This window comes from Dunckerocampus dactyliophorus, chromosome 14 (assembly GCF_027744805.1).
Source record: "Dunckerocampus dactyliophorus isolate RoL2022-P2 chromosome 14, RoL_Ddac_1.1, whole genome shotgun sequence".
Classification (NCBI taxonomy): domain Eukaryota; kingdom Metazoa; phylum Chordata; class Actinopteri; order Syngnathiformes; family Syngnathidae; genus Dunckerocampus; species Dunckerocampus dactyliophorus.
The window spans coordinates 25,691,572-25,715,073 of NC_072832.1; the positions used below are offsets into that span (position 1 = coordinate 25,691,572).

At 42.5% G+C, this 23,502-nt stretch overlaps 1 protein-coding gene across 2 annotated transcripts in view; it reads left to right on the top strand.

Annotated features, from left to right (window-relative positions):
• Positions 1-23,502, top strand: part of gfra1a (gdnf family receptor alpha 1a) — a 106,803-nt gene that overhangs the window by 72,582 nt on the left and 10,719 nt on the right. For both annotated transcript variants that reach the window (XM_054799720.1, XM_054799721.1), the window contains 4 exons: positions 13,713-13,891; positions 16,799-16,971; positions 18,576-18,685; positions 20,277-20,411. In XM_054799720.1, the coding sequence (XP_054655695.1) occupies positions 13,713-13,891; positions 16,799-16,971; positions 18,576-18,685; positions 20,277-20,411 (597 nt within the window). The remainder of the gene's footprint in view (positions 1-13,712; positions 13,892-16,798; positions 16,972-18,575; positions 18,686-20,276; positions 20,412-23,502) is intronic.

A 23,502-nucleotide genomic window follows, 5' to 3' on the forward strand; every position in this document is an offset into this window, starting at 1 on the left:
AACTTTGCTTAAATATGTTATGTATTGTTTGTAGTTATGTTCTATACTCTTCAATTTTTGAAAGCAAACAGTTAATTTGCAAAAATTGCACTGATAGTTCGTGGCACCAGCCATGACGAGCTAGCTGTCACTGTTTAGTCTCATTTCCGGAAGTGACGCCACCAGAGTACTATCACTCAGGTAACAAGCATGGAGGTGTACGAGACGGAGGATGTTTACAGTGATTACAGCGAAGATTTGAGCAATGTGTCAATAGTTTTCGAGTAGAAAAGAAGGGAGAAACATTTGGAGATAAAATAGAGAACTTGCAGGACATGGACATAAGGCTTAAAACATGGAGATGAAGATTGGTCGCCTTCAAAACTCTCTAATTACTCCGGAGTTGCTTGTCCTTCAGTTATTGTTCTATATTGGCTTCTTTATGAGCACGAAGGGCTCTTCATACTATGCTCATGTTTGCGCCTGTTTTATTGTATACTTTGCTGCTGTGGCTGCCTTCCAGCCTTGTTGCTATCATGGAAAAGTGTTTGGAAGACATTATGTAAACAAGACATGACTTACTCTGTTCTGTGGTAACTTTAACATCGTTCTTCTTGTCTTATTCTTTCATGTGTACCGGCGGCATAGCATCCTCTTTCAAAATGCGTTTATACCATACTTTCAAGCCAACTGCTTCTTTTAAAGGTGGAGATCAGGAAGATCTGGGTTCGAATCTCCGCTGGGCATCTCTGTGTGGAGTTACTCCAGTTTCCTCCCACAGTCCAAAAACAATTAATTGTCAATCGGTATGAATGTGAGTGTGAATGGTTGTTTGTCTATATGTGTCCTGCCATTGGCTGGCCACCAGTCCAGGGTGTACCCCGCCTCTTGCCCGAAGTCAGCTGGGATAGGTTCCAGCATAACCGACCCTAATTAGGATAAGCGGCATAGAAAATGAATGGATGGGTTCACTTCCATTTGTTTTATGTGACTGCTAACATTTAAATGGTTTGTTTCACATCTCCACTCAGTGTGCCCCTTTGCCATTCAATACAGGCGTCGTGTTTGAATAGAAAACGTGTAAAAATACGAAGAGGTGAAGCAAATATTCTTTAGAGAACTACTCAACATCAGCTGGTGAGCTACTGCTAGCTTATGAGCTACCTGTTGGAGACCCCTGTGATAGCGTCACTGCCAAAAGCTGGACGCACTACGTGTTTCTGTGGCACAACTTCGACACACAACTGGTGTTTTGAAGACAAGCTATAAGGATTATCATGACAGCAAGAGAGCAAGATTGTTAAGTGACACTTTCAAAAAGTAAGTCGTGATGGTGATCGATCCCGTGAACGTAATAGCCACTTGTAGCTCAAAAACAAGCTAGCTAGATGCCACCAGCCAGGCATGTGCCTGAAAGTAGAATGATATCGAAACGTGAGCGATCGCACGCGCTGGCACAGATAGTCTTAGCATGTGACAAGCCGTCGTCAATTGACTACACATTTTACGGGCTATTGTTCATTCTCAAGAAACAAAGTGAAAGTCAACACAAGCCGTGTGGCGTATCTGGTTTGTGCAAGTGCCAGCAAGACAGGCCGGTGATTCTGTTGCATGCTTAGCAAAATAAAGCGCAGTGTAACATTTTCATGACATTTTTAATTATTTTCTAACTAATTGTGGTCAATGTGTGTGTAAATAATAAGCTATATAGGTATCTACATAGCATATATATCCATTCTTACAAGTTTTCAAGTAAAAAAAAACAAAAACAATCAATTACATGTAGCTGAAACCCTGAGATAACATATTTAGGCAAAGTTGATAAATCCTGTCAGGGACCCTTTAAGGTGTCAGGGAGTGACGTTTCCCAATGTACCTTCGCACAGCTCCACCAGCTGGCGTCCGTTACGTTCGTACAGGCGGGAAAAGCAGCAGCACTGATGTTTATGAGGTGGGTCAGAAAAGTCCCAGGACTGGTCTGGCAAAAGATATATATCAAATTTTCCTTTTGGAAGTAATCCCACCGGAGTCTAACACATTCTCCCAGCCATCTCTGCCATGCCGTCATGTACTCCAGGAAGGATTCTTCCAGGATCTCTCAACTGTGTCGTCACGGCCGTCTTAATGTGGTCTACGTGTTCAAAACATGACCCCTTGATGACCCCCTTGAGCATGGTGATGTTCTTCTCAAGCAGGAAGTGTGGGATGCTTAGGGCATAGTGAGCAGGGGTGTTGTCATGTTGCAGCTCTCTTTGTGCTGGTTGATGGTCTGGCCCTGTGGCAAGAACCCACAGTGGATGATACCACACATCCACACATATCACATCCAAAAATGCCATCAACATCAACCGTCCTGCAACTTTCCTGACATACCTGGTAGATACAACTGTGGCAAAGACTCATGGTGCCATTATGTTATGTTGTGTTTGTTTCCATGCAGTGGCGTTGTGCAGCATTGAATATTATTATTTCCTGCAGCTTATGTTTTCTTTTGACGACATGTGATTGTCAAGTACTGTATCGTGGGTTGTGACATGACGACACAGCCAGGTAGCTGAAAGGGCTCTGTTTTGCTCCAGGCTAGTTACCGCGACGAGCCGCGACCATCCCGCCCCCCCTCCTCCCAGCAGCTCGGTCCTGCTCGGGGTTGGGGCTGCGCACATTGTTGCCGAGACTCTAAATCAGCCTGACGGCCTCTGAGGTGAGCTGCTGAATACATTCATGTGCCGTGTGCTTGTAAACCGGCCGTGCACTTGTTCATGTCCACATCCATCTCCTCACAAGGCTGCTTGATGCTCACAGGGGGGACAGTAGATGTGGAGGGCTGCGAGATGATTGGAGGTAAGGGAGTAAAGTGAGGTGATTTGAGGCAGGGGGGACAGTACGGAGACAGGCTGGATATATAAAAAAAAGGAAATGGTCACTGTGGGTATAGTCCTCATATGAAGACGGTCGCCCTGCTCAAGTTGGGATAATGTTCTGCCACCAGCATGCAGTAGCTGAAGAAAAAACATCTCCTTTGTCTTTGATCATGAAGCTAGGTCTCATCTTGAAATCAATATTGCTGCTCCCTTGTAAATTACAAACACAGGTTTGTACATCACATCAGATCACAACAACCCCTAGATACCGTGGCTGTCACACGCCTGGACAAACTGCTGAGGAAGGCAGGTTCTGTCATTGGCACTGAGCTGGACAGCCTGAAATGTGTGGCAGAGCAAAGGACACTGAGGAGGCTCCTATCCATCATGGACAACCAGCATCATCCAATGCAGAGCATCATCTCCCAACAGAAGAGCAGTTTCAGTGGCAGATTACTATCACCGGTCCCACTCCACTGATGGAATGAGCAGATCATTCTTCCCCCACGCCATGTGGCTTTTCAACACAACAGAGGGGGAGCGATAAAAACACACAAAGGACTGGACTTAGTACCTTATCATGAATAATTAAATTATTATTGCACTACAAATTGGAAGTGAACCGTTCCGTATTATTTATTTATGTATTTATTTTTATTCAATGTTTTTCTTTTCTTTGATCCATCTGAAACCAAATCGTAGAAAAACTGAAACAATTTTTCCCATAGGAAACTACGTAAGTCTTTCATACGTTTTGCTGGTGTCAGGTTTGGGCAAAATGCACCCGTCACACGTGCACCCCACATACTGGATGTAATTAGTGCGGCCAACATGCATGCAGATATTTATCCATGCGTGTCGAGATCTTACTCCTTCATGGTCCCACAACTACGTTATTATTTCCAAAGGATCCGTCTAAAACCAAATCATAGAAAAAGTGAAAGCATTTTTCCAATAGGAAACAATATAAATCCAATGAACCAAATAACGTTTGAGGTGCTGATGTTGGAGCTGCAGACTGGCTGCACATGTTCTTGTCATGTCAAACAAACGCTACGGTCACTTAGGTTTTTTTTCAGGTTACAATGCAAACGTATGCACTTTGTACGTCTTTGTGCGTCATCCGTACGGCCAACATGTGTCTTTCATGCATTTTTATGGTGTCAGGTTTGAGCAAAATGTCATTTCTTTATTTTCCTTATGTGTGTCGAGTGCCACACGTGCACCACACATACGGAATTAGTGCAGCCGACACACGTTCAGATAATTAATACGTCCTTCATGCGTGTTGAGATCTTGCAATTTCATGGTCACCATAACTACAGTACGTTCTCCACAAACAAAGAAAAAACTACCAATTTGGGGAGCGCAACAATCGCAAGGCCAACAAATCGCACATCCGGTTGTGACCTAGGCTTCAAGGGCGCATAAAAAGCCATTTAGTCATGTGTATGGACGTTTCCAAGGCTGGTTCTGTCTCACGTGTAGGAAAGTCCAGAACCAGAACCTTGGTTTTGTTAATTCTTTCCAAAGGATCCATCTAAAACCAAATTGTAGAAAAACTGAAGTCGAGTAGGAAACAATGTAAATCCAATTGACCTAACCTATGGTCATGAGCTTTGGGTAGTGAAAAAAGGACCAGATGGCGGGTACAAGTGGCCGAAATAAGTTTTTTCTGTAGGGTAGGCGTAGGTCCCAACCGGTCATACAGGCTCCTAGTGTGCAAAAAAAAAATGCAGGAAATGCATGGATTTTTGAGCGCCAGACCGACCGCAGAGGTTCTTTGTCATGTCAAACAAACTTTACCGATGTTTACGTTTTTTTCAGGTTGCAAGGCAAACTTAGGCACTTTGTACGTCTTTGTACGTCTTCGTTCGTTGTCCGTAAGGCCAACGTGTGTCTTTCGTATGTTTTGCTGGTGTCAAGCAAAATGTCAACTATTTATTTTCCTTATGTGTGACGTGCGCCACGCGTGCACCCCCACATACGTAATTAGTGCGGCCAATGCACGTTCAGATATTTCATATGTCCTTCATGCGTTGTCACTCCTCCATGGCCACCATAACTACGTTCTCCACGTCTTTCTTAATACCACAAGATTCAACAGCAATGTGCAATATCGTACGATAACCAAGACCTGACAAAACATGGGTGAAAAGTTTAGTTGAAAACCGAAGAATGAGAAACCAGGAGCGTTTAAAAAGCGAGGTTTGACTGTAAGTGGTACAGGAAATGGTGTAGGAAGAAAACTGAAATTCAAGCAGGTCATGTGACTCAGCCTGACTCAGCCAACAGTGATTGTGTCGTCTGCATGGCAGGGTAAACCTACTACATAATGCGTGTACCTGTATAGCTCCACACACACACACACACACACACACACAGGCAGTGTTAATCCTCTGTGCATGAAGGTAAATCTTGCTGAGCTCCAGAGAAGGCAGCCAAGTGGTGGAGTGAGTGCACGGCGGCTCCGGCCCAGTGTGGCGAGGGAGCGGTGCGGTTGCGGCGAAGTGCACCACAGTGTAGTGGAATGTGTTTGTGGAGATTATTAAAGAGCCATATATTTGTGCTGCAGCCCCGCAGGGCCCCCTCTCCAGGCTGAGCTCCACTCTGGCAGACGGCTAATGAAACCGGCCTCTCGCTGGAGAATCATCACGGCTTTTCCCCCCACGCTTGCTCTCCGCTCTCATTTTGCTTTCTCAGTCTTGCTTTGTTGGACGTTGTGCAAACACACAAGCTGGCATCGCATCATCTTCTGCACAGTCCCTGAAGGGGTGATGTCACTTCAGTGGTTGTTCCTGTCCACCTCTTAGTCAAACATTTATTCCAACAATACACAGCTGAAGCCAGTTGGCGAACTCTTGCGCACTACACAGAAACCTTACCAGTAGCATCACACAAACTTGAAAGCGGTCCTAAAAGTCAGTCACGAGACTCTTAGAGGTTTGTGTTGCAAAGCAGAACGGAAGAGGTTCAAACATGAATTGCTGTGTTGGTACAGAAGAGCAAAACCAGGTGAGGAGGGAAACTTTCCTACCGTACGTGGTATCCCACCAGAGCAACTCTGGAGCTGTCCTATGTAGTCTTTGAGCATTAACTGTTAAATTACAAAAACTTTGAAGGTTGCACTCCAACGACAAGAAATTGTACCCCTAAAGATACAATAATGTATACTGAGGGCATTGAATGGATGCCAATTGGACTGTTCAGGTTGTCTTAGAAGACGTTTCGCCTCTCATCCAAGCAGGCTTCATCAGTTCATGATCAAAGTCTAGATAGAACAGTTCTAGTCAATGAACAATCTGAAGCATTTATCCTCTAAAGTCGAGGCATTCTCAAATAAGAACTGTTTCACAGACTCCTAAGAGATTCAATCATTTATCCTCTAACGGAGTCCCCACGACATTGTATTTTGTTAGAGGATAAATGATTGAATCTCTTAGGAATCTGTGAAACAGTTCTTATTTGGGAATGCCTTTAACAAACAGAGTCCCCACGACATTGTATCTTGCTAGAAGATAAATGATTGAATCTCTTTGTAATCTGTGAAACTGCTTATTTGGGCATGCTTCAACCTTAGAGGGTAAACGCTTCGGATTGTGCATCAGCCCGTCAGACGAGACCTTTCTTATCTAGTCTTTGAACATGAACCGATGAAGCCTGTTTGGATGAGAGGCAAAACGTCTTCTAAGACAACCTCAACAATTTGGTCTGAGGGCTTGGTGTAGGATACAAAGTATTTATCTTCTAACAAGAACAGTTTTACTTTTTTGTAGTGCAAACAAACAGTTGTTTAGAAACAATGTTGTGGGGACTCTATTTGTTGGAGGATGATAAATGATTGAATCTCTTTGGAATCTGTGTAACCCATTTTAATTTGGCCATGCCTCAACCTTAGACGATAAATGCTTCGGATTGTGCACCGACTAGAGCTGTCTTATCTAGTCTTTGAGCATCAACTGTTAAATTATTAAAAACTTTAAAGGTTTCATTCAGATGACAAGAAATTGTACCCCTTCCAACAAAAGGCTGCCAAACAGTGGTAGAGCATGTATCTTATTCTGGTCCTCTTCATAAGGTTTGAGAAAAACGGAATGTAACTGTAACTACTGCTTGGTACAATCCAAGTGAAATTTCCAGCTTGGAAAAAAAGCATTTTGGACAGAGGGTGACGTTTGTGGTAAGAAGATGAATGTGTGATGAGGAATCCAGCACGTGTTATTTAAATCTAGCACTCTCGTAACGCTACAGCCCAAAGCGTTGATTCTGAATGGTGAAAAGACTAAAATAATTGTCTCTGGCTGATTTCCTTTATTGGGCTGTGCCACTAAAGCTCAATAAACTCGACGGAATTGGAGAGAAAAAAGTTGAGGGAGTCTATAAGGTGGAGGGGCAGGGAGCGGCGTGGATGGAGGAGGAAAACAGAGAGACTGTTGCACTGCAGGGATCAATTACTGGGAAATGTGAGTTATGGTATTTGCTGCAGCGAGTGCCATGTGGCTTTATTGCACTGGGACGGAGATTATTAACTGCATCCAAGGAGAGACAAAGTGAGGGCCGGAGAACCGACGGAGAGAAGAAGTGGGGATTTCTGGAAAGAAAAGATGAGCCAGCCTTCCTCCTCATCCTCTGCTCGCCTCACACTCGAGAACGCGGCGCCATTAAGGGAGGAGACGGCGGCGAGATCATCAGACATGAGACCTCAGGCTTTATTTGGCATGGCATATCTTTTTACACAATCCTCAGGAGGTGCGTGGAGGTGTATTCTCACAAGATACTGATAAATCTACTCCATGATTCATGACCAGGGAGAAACATTATTATGACACCTAATGAAGAACCAAGGAGTCATTTTGCTCAATCAGTCAATAAAGGCTCACTTATACTGTCGGTCTTCTACTTGTTGTTGATTTGGTGGAAGGATCCAACAAAGCCATCTCACATGAAATGTTAAGAACCAATGTTGGACGAATTCTTGTCGCCGTCTCAATTTTATTATTTTTTTTACTTCCGTAGATGTCCATATGAATAATAATAATAATTAGGGGTGCACGATAATTAAGGGGCCGATATGTGGGAATTATGACGTCATACCGATAAATCCAATTCCATAAAAAATAGCTCAGATAACTGATCATTTAAAAAAAAAAACATCTCCAGTGAGGCGAGATTACTCATACTGTGCAGGTTGAGCAAATTAAGCGTGCCTTTTTCCTCCTGCCTGTGGCGTCGGAACATCCCCTGAGCTCACTTGTAAACAAACATTCACTGTAAGAGGAAGGCGTTTGCCGTGCGGGTCGTACCAACTTCTCCGCATTGAGGGTTGGCTTCGTCATTTTCTAATGTAATATTCATGTCTACATCAACAAACATTAACTGCAGAATCGAGTCGTATCGTTTGTACACTGTGTAGAATCGGCACGGTGACATTTTGTGTTTCTTCCTCATTTTACTCCAATAACACTCATTTCTGCTTGCAACAACAAAACACTCATTCAGCATTCGTACTTACCGTGGCATGTTCACAGCAGGGAGTCGAACATTGCACACGTAGCCTCGTCGGCGCACTTCCGTGACGTCACTGCCGGCAGTGGTGGTTGTTTCTTGTTGGGGTTTTTTTTTTCTATTTTCTGGGTACATGTTTATTGGTTCTAGAATGTTAATATTTACTTTGATATATTTTTTTTACATTTTTGCCAATTGTGGTTGCAGCAGAATAAAGTGTTTGTATTATTTTGTTAATAAATGGTTTTGTGGGGTTTTTGTCCAACAAAATTAGGTAAACGTGATGTTAAATGTTCGCTTGTCATTTGTAATTACTTTTGCATCGTTTTCTGCATGTAAAACTAGAATTAATGCCTTACCAATGCGGTTTGTGTTAACATATTTGGGTGTCTGGAATGGATGAATTCCAATTACATTGTTTTTTTGTGGGAAAATTTGCTTTGGTTAGAGTCCGTTTTGGTTTGAGTCGGACCTTTTGGAACGCATTAATGATGTTAACCAAGGCACCACTGTAGACCATTTACAGAAAAGGACAGAAATGACGCAGTGCAGGCAAAGAGAAGGAGAAGATGGGATGACAATTTCATGCGGGGGGGAGTGGAGGTCAACATTCGACCCTGTCCCGTGCTAATTGTAATTAGGTGGGGGGCGGGGTGACTGGGAGGGGGGTCGGCCGGACCGGAGGAAACAGGAGACGTGATAATCAATTTGTGGCTGGATCGGAAACATGAGCCACCGGGGGGTCTTCGTTCCCCCAACCAGGCATCCAGATGGCCCCGGCCCCAACCCTCTGTGTGTGTGTATGTGCGTGTGTGTATGTGATGATACCATCTGCCAGGAGTTGATCATATACTGTATTTGCTGACACTAGGTGGTGCAGTGGCACACATACATCAACGGATTAACACGACAACAGTGGAACTATCCCAAGACCCCTGAGGTCATACATTTGGAAGTTAGTAAAGTATTTTGTAAACACGGTGTGTGCAAACTACTGCAATATGCAATGTACGCTATAGTACTGCATTTGAAACATTTTGTCTCAACAAAAGTCTAAATAACAAAATCATGAGCAGCAGTCAACTAAATTTGCATGTTCTCCGAGAGTCATCCCTTGTTTATAGCGTTTAATCGGTTCCAGACCCGACCACGATAAAGTAGTTTTCACGATACAGGGTCCAATGTTAATAAATGGAATATTTTCATGGTTAGAGCAAAGAAAACCTGTTTATGACATTCTGAATACGGGTTTTAACATGATTAGACTAAATACACTTTTTAACATTATTAGAGTCCTCTAGACGTGAAATAACACCCCATAGTCACCTTTAAACTCCTGTTATTCATTGTTTACAACACATTGCAAAACTCTTATGCTGCAGGGACTCGAGACAGCCATGAGCTAGTGAGCTAACCAGTTAGCCTCAAATGTATTTTTTCTCAACGTCTCAACTCTCAACAGCCAAAAACGTACCACTTCCACATGGAATCGGAGGATAACTTTTTTTCAGTCTGTCATGTGGGACATGCCATGGCTGACTTCATGCAGTGTTAAGGTAATATAATGTAAGCTAATATCTCAATGTTTTGTGTCAGTACTGCCTCTTAGCGACCACAGTACTACATATCACTTGTATTTACATATGTTTTGACTAATAATAGACCATAGTCTACCACCAAACAGTCATCATTTATTCATTCATTCATTTCTGAAAAAACGCGATACAGCGGGGGACCACTATATCAACAAGTAAGACAATTTAGTCTTCATAAATTCACAAATATTGTTAAGAATTAGTTCAATAACGTTGGCAATGATACAAATTTGAAGCTGCACATTTCTATGCACCACAAACATCCAAATAAGTGCAAAGTGCAAAGCATGAAAGTCTGGCCTTTTAGTTCTTTTTCGTTATTCATTTTAAATAGTTACGCTCCACTTTAATGGTGTTATATTATATGGTTTAAAAATGACTGTTTTGACTTGATTTTTTTTCCTCTTTTCAAGAAAGATATTTCAAAATAACACATTTTAGAGCTGTAATTATAATACAGTGAAACCGTCAAAGCATGATATTCTTGCCCAAGGTCATCATACCGCCAGAATCTCATTCCAAGCAACATTCCTCAAAATCAATGCACGCTATGTGCACATTTTGCTTTTTCAGAATTGCTCTTTGCTGGTTTTTCCCCCATTTTTTTCCCCTAATATTTCAACTCTCTTTTTAAATAATTTTTGTAAATATTCCTGTATTAATATTCTTTATTCTCATATTATTTGTAATTCCCCGCAACCTAATTTTCCAAAAATGTCACCTTTATTTTTGTTTTGTTTCTCATAAGCTTTCTGTTTTTAATTGTCTTTTCTTTAATATTTCACCTCTATGCAACTAAAAGAACATTCTTATTCCTCATAATATGACAAGGTTACTCTCATAAAATTGCAACTTTTTTCCTCATTAGAATACAACTTTTTTCTCTTAATATTTTGACTTTATTCTTGAAAAAATCTTTTTTTTCATTTTCTGCTGTTTTTTTTCCAACTATTTTAACTCTCTTCTTGTAAATGTTCTTCTTTTAATTATGAATTCATTTTCATAATATTTAAACTTTTTCCCCATCCTAATTTTCCAAAAATTACAACTTTATTTTTTTTTTGTTTGTTTCTCTAATATTTTAATTTTTTTTTTTACATTTTTTTCTTTATTATTTCAATTCTATGCTGCTAATTATATTTCCTTGCAATGAGTTTGTTCTCGTAAAATTGAGACTTGTTAGAATACAACTTGTATTGCTAGTAGCTAGCCGGTGCCGCGTGGCGAGGTGTCACTACACCAGTATTGTAGTTCTTGGGTGCAGCAATGTTAATAACAATAATAATAACAATGCTGCTGGAGCTTGGTTCATATGCAGGTCACATTATGTAAAGGAGGTTTTTTTTCAGAAGGCTTTATAGGCGGAATAGGTGTGTCCCATTTCGGGCATTCCTAGCTGCCTCTTTTTAGCTGTTTTTTATACCTTTAGAACGCACAGAAAAGAGAAAGACGTGTGTCACGTCTCACGTAAGGAATGTGGATGATGGGCGAAATTCCCACAAAAAAAGTGCACTTTTCCTTTAAGAATGTCTGATGTGACTTCAAAGGTTGCCTGTACTCTGCAAAGGTTTTATGTTGGCAACAATTTCAGGATTCTTTTCCATTCCAGGATGTCCCAAATTGCTACAAATTGAGCTTAACACGTTGAACTGTACGTTTAGTTCGATGTCGCCTATGGGCTCCTGTAGCAGTCGCTGCTCGAGTACCACGATGGAAAGGCAGGCTTCTCTCTGTCGAATGGCTCTGCCTCGGCGGGGGTCCGGGTTCTGTGGAGGCGTAGAAAGAGCAGATTCGCTATTGATTGTTTCTTCCTCCAACATAAGCGCACAAAAACACCACAGCTGCCCGTTAAAGAATCAATGTCAAATTGCAGCTGGTCACATGACCAAGGTATGGATGGGTCTGCATGTTTCCTACTGGTTCAATTCAGCGAAGGTCTGTTGTTGACGAATACGTCGCCAAATGGTAAACCGCGACCCCTCCCTAATGCACTACTTCTCATCTTCATAACTTGCCCCTCCGCTGGCGTTTTGAAGTATTGCGTCTCATTAGCACACTTTTTAATTCAGCTCATCAGCCCTGTTGACTCGCCGCCTGCCCTCCCCTCCTACTCCCAGATGTTTGTCACCCCGGCCCGCCCCCTTTTTAATTGGTGCTCGTTAATTAGACAGGAAATGCACTCTTTTCGCTCCATTTTCACCAAAAGTGGGTGAGAATGATAATTAGCTGCTGATGTCTGAGTGCTCTGGGAATGCGTGCTGGCTGGCTGGGATGCATGCATGAGGGTTTGATGCAGGAAGTGACATCACAAACCTCGTTTGCACATAATGTGACATGTATGTGCCAGAATTTTTGTTTATTTTCACACGGTGGACTAAATATAAGAAATGATGCGCAGCCCTCATTATCTTTGCACGAGAAAGCTACTAAATAATAAAGTAAATATCATGTAAATATTGTCATTGTACTCTCAGGGTATTGGATTCATGTCAACTGGACTGTTCAGGTTGTCTCAACCAAGCAAGCGTCATTGCTTCAAGCTCAAAGACTAGATAGGACAGCTCTCGTCTGAGGGGGTTGCAGGATCCAAAGTATTTATTCACGTTCCCAAACGTTGTCAGCTGGTACCCATTTTTTCCAACCACATGTATTTAAGTCAAACCAAGCAAATTGTTTTTTTTTTTTTAAATTGCCTCTGTCATCTTTCTAAACATGAATACACATAATTATATTGGAGGTGAGGTTTTTATACCTCTGGAGGTCATCCTATTTATTTGTTGGAACATCCATCCATTTTCTATGCCGCTTCTCCTGATTATGGTCGCGGGGGCTGGACTTGCTGGACTTCGGGCGACTTGCTGGGTACACCCTGGACTGGTGGCCAGCCAATGGCAGGGCACATATAGACAGACAAGCATTCACACTCACATTCATACCTATGGACAATTTAGAGTCGCCAATTAACCTAAATGTGGGAGGAAACTCCACACAGAAATGCCCAACGGAGATTCAAACCCAGGTCTTCCCGATCTCCTGACTGTGACTGTGTGGCCAACATGCTAACCACTAACCACTAGCCCACCGTGCGGCCCTATTTGTTGGAACATAAATGATTGAATCTCTTAGGAATCTAGGAAACCGTTGTTGTTTGGGTGTGACTCCACCTTAAAGGATAAATACTTCAGATCAGAGATACCTGTCCTATCTAGTCGTTGAGCATGGACTGATGAAGCCTACTTGTTTCACCCCTGGAGCTGTCCTATCTAGTCTTTGAGCATGAACTGGTGAAGCCACTCATTTTGCCTTTAGAGCTGTCCTATCTGGTCTTTGAGCATGAACTGATGACACATCTTGTTTCACTTCTAGAGCTGTCCTTTCTAGTCTTTAAGCATGATCTGATGAATCATAATTTTTTTTTTGTTTTGCTTCTGAAGATGTCCTATCTAGTCATTGAGCATGAACTGATGAAGCCTGCTTGGATGAGATGCAGAATGTCTTCTAAGACAACCTGATCAGTCCAATTGCTATCCATTGCCTTGAGAATACATGATTGTATCTTCAGGAGATATAATTTTGTGTCATTGGAGTGGAACCCTCAAAGTTTTTGATACATTTGACTTTTACTACTTGGGAGCATAGCTGAACAACGCTGACCTGCAAGTAATAATTAGTCTTCTGGGAGTACATTAGAGTGGATTGTACCTTAAGGCAGAGAAAATAATTCCTACAGCAGCTGCTGCTGATGCACTCTCCCTCCCTCCCGTCCGTCCAGGTGAGCCGGCCGTGGCCCGGGAGAACAATTGTCTGAACGCGGCAAAGGCCTGCAACCTGAACGACACGTGCAAGAAGTACCGCTCGGCCTACATCAGCCCGTGCACCAGCCGCGTGTCCACCGCCGAAGTCTGCAACAAGAGGAAGTGCCACAAAGCCCTGCGCCAGTTCTTCGACAAGGTGAGACCACGCCCCTCTAGGAGTCTGTACCAAATTCACTATCAAAATGGCTCTGATGCCGACATAAGGTGACAAAGACTGACAAACTAAGTAGCTATAGGCATTTTATGTTTAGTTTATGCCATAGTTCCAGTTTTATGCTCTTATTTTGTAGTTCTTCCTTTTTACCTGCATTCGGATCTCGTTCTCTGCATACTGAGGTCGTGGTCACAACACCACAATGCCGAGACGTGACAACACTGCTCTTAATTTGACGTTTCAACACCGCTCTGAACACAGAAGTAGCGGAAGGGCAATGCTTTTAATGTAAACAGTTTTGTGAAATCTTTTTGCATTATTTGAAAACTCGCAAAAGTATTGTGCTATCTCGCAAAACTTTTGCGTTATCTCGCAAAAGTATTGAGATAGCTTGCAAAAGTTTTGCGAGCTCTCGAAAAAGTTTTGCATTGTTTCAAAAACTCACAAAAATGTTTGTGCTATCTCGCAAAAGTTTTGCGTTATCTCGCAAAAGGATTGTGTTATCTCGCAAAAGTTTTGTGTTTTCTCACAAAAGTATTGCGTTATCTTGCAAAAGTATTGGGCTGTATTGCAAAAGTTTTTCAAGCTCTCGAAAAAGTTTGGCATTATTTCAAAAACTAGCAAAAGTATTGTGCTATCTCGCAGAAGTTTTTTGTTTTCTCACAAAAGTATTGCGATAACTTCCAAAAGTATTTTGCTATCTCGCTAAACTTTTGCGTTATCTCGCAAAAGTGTTATCTTGCCAAAGTTTTGCGTTATCTCGCAAAAGTTTTGGGATATTTTGCAAAGGTATTCCATTATCTTGCAAAAGTTTGGTTTTCTCACAAAAGTATTGCGATAACTCGCAAAAGTATTGCGCTGTCTTGCAAAAACTTTGCGTTATCTTGCAAAAGTTTCGGGTTATTGAGTAAAAGTCTTGCGTTATGATAGAAAAAATTGTGCGTTATCTCGCAAAACTTTGTGTTATCGGCGCCTCGTTTGTGTGTTAAATGAATGCAGACTCAGCCACCTGTAATAATGACATGAAGGTGATATTGTGTAGTAAGCACCCTCACAGATGCATGCAGAGTCTGACGCTCTTTTTAAACGTCGTTGTCCACCTTAACACACCAACAGCAGTGCTCAATTCTGTCCATCGCTCTCCACTCCAGCACACAGTTCCACAAACAAGGAAAAGGCATTGTTTTTGGACAAAATGTGAATGTTTTCCTATTTTTAAGCGCTGTGTAAGCACTGGCAGTGTTTGAAAAATAGCGATTTGGCACCTGTGTGGGATAAAATGTAAAGGACACCCGATCCTAATCTGATAGAGTGCACGTGGCGGCCGCTGAGGATTTGCTCGTCATCCGCCATAAATAACCACGTGCCACACAAAGCTGTGACATTGATTCCATCATCAAACACAAAAGATGTTTTCTGGCCGTGTGCGGCACGGGGGAACAGGGCGATCGTTCCGAGCCGCCTCCGAGCACGTCCCTGCGGAACAACTTAAGTGGGAACAATTCTTGTAAATAACAAGATGAATAAACAGAAGAGGAAGAAGCAGCAGAGAGCTGTCACGCCGGCTGTGAACAACTGTATACTTTTATTGTCTTGTGTCGCGCTTTACGACGACAGCCTCTTAAATCTCCACATTGTTAGTCCGCTGAATAGGCCACGCCGCAAACCTTCCATAAAATCATCCAAAGTGTTTCATGAAATGTTTAAGTGCTTATTGCACATTTAGACACATAAACCCGCACACTCATCCACCAAACTACTTTTATTTTACACCTTCCATCTACACTTCACTGCACTTAACTGAGGATGGGAAAGAAGTCTATTTGTATATGATAATCATAACCTGGTAAGAATAAGACACTAAAGAAATCTGCATGATGATCATAATAAGACAGTTATGTAAATGCTTTCATTTATTATGACCATGCATACAAGTTATACTGGAATACATCACATACTTGTAGTACAATTCACAGTTCTACATGTTCAAAAAGGTGGAACAATGTGAGTCAAAGTTTATAATCACTGTGAAAAATATCCTATTAAAAAATACCTTTATATAAATGAAGTAAAAAAAACAAATATAAGGCATTCACAAGACACATTGAAAGACATTGTTATGATGTGTAGTATTGTGCACTGGTCACCAGGTGTCAGTAATGTTACTGTAATGTTGGGTGAGACACACAAGCACCAGACTTGATGGGCGGAACAACAGGCTTTTATTGCAGCTTTGAATCATCTCACAACAGCCACAATAATACCTAGCACGGCCTACTAGTGTGGCCGTAAAATTCAACTCAATTCAGGCTTCCCGTCTGCCACTCCACCCCCCAGCCTCCCACATTTACAGCAACCCACATGAGCACATGTCTTATTTATGTCTTAAATGTCTTATTTGCTTGTATTATGTCCACTGTATTGAGTAATATGAGTGTAAAGGTGACTATAGGGGTGTTATTTCATGTCTAGAGGGCTCTAATATTGTTAAAAGCATATTTAGAAGGCGATAACTATTTTTTTATGTATTATATGTCTTATTTTCTCTTATTATGTTTACTATATTGAGTAAGAGGAGTGTAAAGTTGACTATATGGTTGTCATTTCATGTTGACAGGGCTGTAATAATGTTTAAAAAAAGCACATTTAGAAGGTGGTAAATGTTTTTTTATGTCTTATACAGTATGTCTTATTTTCTCTTATTATGTCCACTACATTGGGTAATAGGAGTGTAAAGGTGACTATGGGGTGTTACTTCATGTCTCGAGAGCTCTAATAATGTTAAAAATCATATTTAGAAGGTGGTAGGCAGGTTTTCAATGCTCTAACTACATTTATAAATAAGGAAGAATCCAACCACAGATGTTCTTTGACCACCTCCCTGTCCAGGTCCCCCCCAAGCACAGCTACGGCATGTTGTTCTGCTCGTGCCCACTCAGCGACCAGACGGCATGCTCGGAGCGCCGGCGCCAGACCATCGTGCCGGTCTGCTCCTACGAAGAGAAACAAAAACCCAACTGTCTGGAGCTGCAGGCCTCCTGCAGGACCAACTACATCTGCAGGTAGGAAGCCTCAGAGAACATCACGGGACAGTTACCAGGGCAACCAGACCATGGTGTTCTTTTCCGATATGGAAAAGTAAATCCCGACTACTTTGGAGGATGATGATGATCTTAACAGGCTACCATCACCGTCTTTTGTGTTGATAACGTTTGTGATCTCAGGCAGCGTTACATACTAGTGCTAGTGCTAATGCTACACCAATTATGAGTGTTTGAGTGTGTGTGTGTGTGTGTATGTGTGTAATGCAGTCTCTGGAGGCTGCAGCATGTGGCTCACCAGAATTAAATTGAAGCATCATAAATGAGCTCCATTTGGACCTCCTATACACACACACACACACACACACACACACGCACGTACAGTATGCACTGACTGCAGTAAAGTCTAACCTCAAGTTTGTGTCCGTCTTCCTCCGGAGGCGTTCTGGGGTCTCGTCACACACATACGTCTCGCTTGCTTGTAGTCCATTTGTCAGGTAGCTGAGATTAATTCAAGTGTGGCATTTCCTCGCCATATGTCAGCCATTTGTAAGCTCGCTGATGCTGCTGGGTGCCGACTACAAGTTGAGGGGTGTGTGTTTCTTTGTTTCACTTCCAATTACAGTTGATCCCCGCACATTCGCCATTCAGCATTCACGGCCCACAAATTTGCTGATTTTATTTTTATTTTTCTATGAAAATAGGCTGGTTGGAGAAAAAAAAATTGTTAATTACATTTATTTGCCCGAAATAGGCCAAAACATTAATAAAGATAAAAATTAAATAAAGAAATAAAAATAAAATAAATTAAATGACAAAAATAATACAAATAATACAAATAATTTAATTATTTTTCTACAAAAATAGGCCATTTTTTGCACTGCAGAAAACACATCTAACTGCCTAACTCAGGAATAGTTTATATTAGGGGTGCAGGATGATTATCCGATATGCCGATATGAAGGGATTATGATAAAAACTGATACAAATTATGATAAAAACTGATAAATCCCATAATCCCATAAAAATAGCTCCAATAAACAATAATTTTAAAAAAAACAGTCCAAGGAGGCGAAAATACCCGTACTGTGCAGGTGAGCAAATCAAGCTCTCCATTTTTCAGCTGCCTGTGACGTGAACGGCCTGTCATAACTTCCCCTGAGCTCACTTGGAAACAAACATTCACTTTCCGAGGAAGGATGTTGTACGAAATGCTCCGCGATGATGGGGGAAAAAAACCCATGGAGCGCACAAAAACCTTATCAGGCACCTGAAACCTTTGAAAAATGCAAAAGGTCTGCCAGAGACCTCCGTGGCGTCACGCAGGCTGCTCCGTGCGTGTGCCCGAATACAGTGCACCTTGCTGGGCTACAGCGGGTGGCTCCCTCCACTCTATACTCTCCTGAAACTTCCTGAAATCCTCAAATATTGATCCAAAACCAAAGGAGAACATCAACATCAGGCTAGCGGGAGAGTTAGCCGACATTTATATGGGCTGGCAGTTTTTGGCCATTTGCCAGTAGACCTTGAACATAACCTTGGCAAAACGCAGGCATCTACTGTACACGAAAAGAAATAAGTGATGTGTAATCCATATTTTTGGATGTGTGTGTGTGCATGCGTAGGTCTCGTCTGGCGGACTTCTTCGCCAACTGCCAGACTGAACCGCGGTCATTGTCGGGCTGCCTGAAGGAGAACTACGCAGACTGTCTGCTGGCATACTCGGGTCTGATCGGTGAGTTGATAGTCAGCCAGTCCAACTTTTTGACTTTGTCTTTTTAATCTCAATCCACCCTGAGTCAGCGTGTGGAGAGCGAGCCAAAACATCCTCACAAGTTTCTAAACCAGACGGCACCCAGCTCACATTGTCCTCATGGCACCCCCCCCTGCAAAACAAAAGGCTAAAGGTTCTGGAGTCAGGCCAGCACCAGGGAGCGGCCTGTTGGAGGAGTGAAGAATCACTGACTGAAGCAATTTACTTCCTCTCGCTGTGAGAGAGCCTCTTCACTCCTCTGCACTCCACTTCCTGCTAACACGCACACACACACACAGCTGTATCAATGAGCTCAGACTATTGTTATCCATCATGTAACACAGAAAGTTTCAGTGTCTCGAGACACTCCATCCACACAAAGACAATCCACAGCATTACAGATGAGACGTGCCCAGTCTCAGGATGATAAACCTCAAAGCTCATCTAACATGAGAAAACTTTTCCTCCTATTGTTTCACACGGTTGTGTGCTTCCAACTTTGTGCTGACACCCAATCACTTCCTCACAGGTAGTTTTGGGTGATTTGTGGTGGTCCCATCATAGCTGCAAGCCCACCGGGATAATGGAAGCACATGGGCTGGCGTAAACGCTCTAACCAAGCAGCTATCGTGGCCCATTTGGGTGCTAAATGAATGCAGACACAGACACCTGCAACGAGCGCTTGCAGGTGATATCGTGCAAGTAACGTCTTGTATGTCGTGTTACATCCGGACCAAGAGCCCGACGCTGTTTTCAAACTTGATTGCCGGCCTTAACACGCCAGCAGCAGTGCTCCGTTCCAACACCGCATGCGCATTTCACCATCACAACACTTCCTCATTTGCCGCCAATCACAGCCAGGTGCATTCACGAACACCGGAATTCTGAACTCAACATTAAGTAGACTCAAATCTACCGATTCTTTGGCACATTCCATTCCTGGAATATTTCTTTCTCATTGCTGGTATTGCTGTCGTTACTATGACAATTACATGTGGATTTTATTTCATATTGGGGAATGTATTCATCAGTGTAGCTTTTTATTATTTTTTTAGAGTTTAGGGGTTAGGGTTAGGTGTCACGGGTTGGGTTTAGGGTTGGGTTTAGGGTTTATGGTTATGGTTTAGGGTTAGGGTTTAGGGCTGGTTTTAGGGTTAGGGTTGAGGATTTAGGGTTATGGTTTAAGGTTAGGGTTTAGGGTTGGGTTAGGATTAGGATTAGGATTTAGAGTTAGTGTTAGGATTAGGGTTTAGGGTTGGGTTTAGGGTTAAGGTTTAGGGTTGGGTTTAGGGTTAGTGTTAGGGTTAGGGCAAGTATTTAAATGACTAGTTTGGTCAACTTGCATGTCACAAAATTTCATAAAAATAAAAAGGCATTGTTTTTGGACAAAATATTTATGTTTTCCATTTTTGGGCACTGTTAACCACCGTTTCAAAAGTACCAATTTGGCGCTTGTATAGCATAATACGTAAACGATACCAAAGCTGACGTAAAAGTTACTCAAACCTGTCAAACAATGCAGACACGTCGCTAACCCTGAGGGAGGCTCACATGTTTGTTCGTCCATCCACAGGGACGGTGATGACTCCAAACTACCTGCGCTCGCCCAAGATCAGCGTGTCTCCATACTGTGACTGCAGCAACAGCGGCAACAATAAGGACGAATGTGACAAATTCACCACCTTCTTCACCGACAACACCTGCCTCCGTAAGTCAGCCGCCACGATGCGACGCTCATCTCCTCTGCTTGATTTGCTGCTCATGCATGCAAGTGTGATTGCATCCTGTAAGATGATTTGCAGTGGAAGTCATTATTGATGTGCTGTTTGAAAAATATACACACAATTTCTGCTACACAGATAGTATTGACCAAGTACAGGAACTTTGGAAAACCAATAACGATGGTTACCTTTCCTGTCCATAGCCGTCGCATGCGTTTACTGGCGTGGAAAGTAGGCTGGTTACCAGTTTCAAGGTGTATCACGGTATGAAAAGTGTAATTGTCTAATAAAACCACTAAAATTGTTTGTCATACCGTTTTTACGATACGAGGGAAAGCGGAGGTCCAGCGCGGCCACTACGTGGAAATACTTTGTGTTATTCCTCGCAGTCAGAACTGGGCTTCCATATGTTGAAACTACAGACGTGTGCTGTGTTGCTAAAAGTCGGGCATAGATAGCAACGCCTTGTTAGCGCTGAGCGGTGCCGGTACGGCCGCACCGTTGCCGCTTGAGTGTTTACAGCAGTCGTAACATTAGAAGTTTTGAAAACAATATTAATGTTGTGACCTTCTTGAGCCACTTGATTGCATTTTGTTTTGTTTTTCTTCAGTAAGAAAACATTTATTGTTGTGACTTGAGTTGCAGGATTTGCCAAAGTATACTGCATTAAGAACTGCTTTTTATTTATTTGTCATTGATTTAGAAAGAATTCCGTTATATTTTGTTATATACTGTGAAACCGTATGCCTAGTGGGAAGCGCTTTGAACACCTTGGACGCGTAGTTCCATAGGTGTGGGGCCAAATGACTCTACGTCTGGAAGTCTTCCAGAAGATGTGCGACAATTCTCAACTTTGTTCAAATCCAGGCTGAAAACACTTCTGTTCAACTGTGCATTTGACAGCCGCAAGTATTTTATCTGCACTCTTATTTTGTATTGATTTTAAGCTTTTGGTTTTATGGGATGATTTATGGAATTGCATGGAATGATCTTAGAATGATGTTATGTTTTATGGAATTATTTTATAAAGTCAGTTTACCTTTCTATTCTGTAAAGCACTTTGAATTACTTTGTGTATGAATTGTGCTCTATAAATAAACGCTGGTAAAATAAATATAAATAAATGCTAATTAAATAAACTACATGACTAAAACGTTACGTTAGTTATGTATCGATATCTAAATATGGTGTGGTGTCCAATGATCATGATTGTTATCACTGACATTGGTGTTTTGTGAGTGCAAGGTTTTATGTGCCACTACAGTCATCCCTCGTTTATGGCGCTTACTGGTTCCGGACCGACCGATAAATTCATTTCTGCAATATAGGATTCAATGTAGCGCGAGATGGACAGGCAGATTTGTGCGCCGTCTGCAGTGATGCGGACTCTGCATTGGTCCGTTGTGGTGAAGAGGGACCTGAGCCGAAAGGCAAAGCTCTCAATTTACCGGTCAATCTACGTTCCTACCCTCACCTATGGTCATGAGCTTTAGGTAGTGGCTGAAAGAACAAGATGGCGGCCGAAATGACTTTTCTCCGTAGGGTTTCTGGGCTCTCCCTTAGAGATAAGGTGAGAAGCACAGTCACCCACGAGAAACTCGGAGTAGAACTGCTGCTCCTCCGTAATGAGAGGAGCCAGATGAGGTGGCTCAGGCATCTGGTCAGGATGCCTCCCTGGGGAGGTGTTCAGGCCACGTCCGACTAGTAATCGGCCTCGGGGAAGACCCAGGACACGTTGGAGAGACTATGTCTCTCAACTGGCCTGGCTATACCACCGGGAGGAGCTGGATGAAGTAGCCGAGGAGAGGGAAGGCTGGGCTTCCCTGCTTAGGCTGCTGCCCGCGCCACCTTACCTCGGATAAATGGTAGAAGATGGATGGATGGATGGAGGATTGAATGTTAATAAATGGAATATTTTTGTAGTTAGATCATATAAAACCTGTTTATGACTTTCTAAAAATGCTTTTTAACATTATTAGAACCCTCTAGACATGAAATAACACGCCTATTATTCTGTGTTTTGCCCAACTCTTATGCTGCAGGGACTCGAGATGGCCTCGTGCTAACCATTTAGCCTCGAATGTATTTCTTAAGAAGCCAAAAACTTACCACTTCCACACGGGATGGGAGGAGAACTTTTTTTTCACTCTATCATGTGGGAAATGGTCTCAATGTTTTGTGTCATTACTGCCGCCTAGTGACCAGGATACTACATATCACTTGCATTTCCGTATGTTTTGAATAACAGACCGTAGACTACCACCAATCAGCATTCGTTTCTGAAAAAACGCAATATAGCGAGGGAGTGATGATGGCGGAGGATGGCTGTACAGTGTTTTTCCTGAACTTCACATTGTTAAGTTACATTTTGACATGTTTTGAGACCATCATTTTCACAAATTTTTAACTATTTTCCAGAAAATGTTCCTTTTTGACAGGTATGGTCAGGACTGAGATGTGTGGTTGCCATGACAACAATTTGTAGATGTTTCTCAGTCGCCCTTGTGGGCGTCCTGGTGCGTTTGTAACGTGCACTGTTTGTATTGGAGGGAGGTTAACTTGGGATCAAACATCATCTCTGTTATTCCGCAGTGTGGAGGACGGAGAGGACGAACACCTGCTCTGACTTTTCATTACCTCTGTCTCTATTTCTTTCATTCTTTGTCTTGGCTGCTTCCTGCCCCCCCCACTCCAGTCCGCTCTCATTAAGCTGGCTCAGCAGTAACAGGAGCTGACAACTCGGATCGTGACACCGAGCGGCCGCAGGGTCGCCGCTAAAAGGAAAAGAGAAGGAAAAAGTCCAGAAATGAAGAGCATGGAGAGATGGAGGCCATTTGTGTAGTTAAATTATTAGTGGACTTCTTTAGTCTTCGTGGCTTTATGCTGGAGACACGTCCTGCCATGTCCTGGTCCATGATGTTTGTACATTGCAACAGTTAGCTTAAGAGTGCATCATAAAAGGAAAACATGCATGTTAGGTTAAATTGCCCGTAGGCCAACAGGGAATGGCAGCGTCGTGTGATTGGCGGGCGACCAGTCCAGGTCCTTCTCAAACCAAAGTCAGCTGGTAGCGGGTGC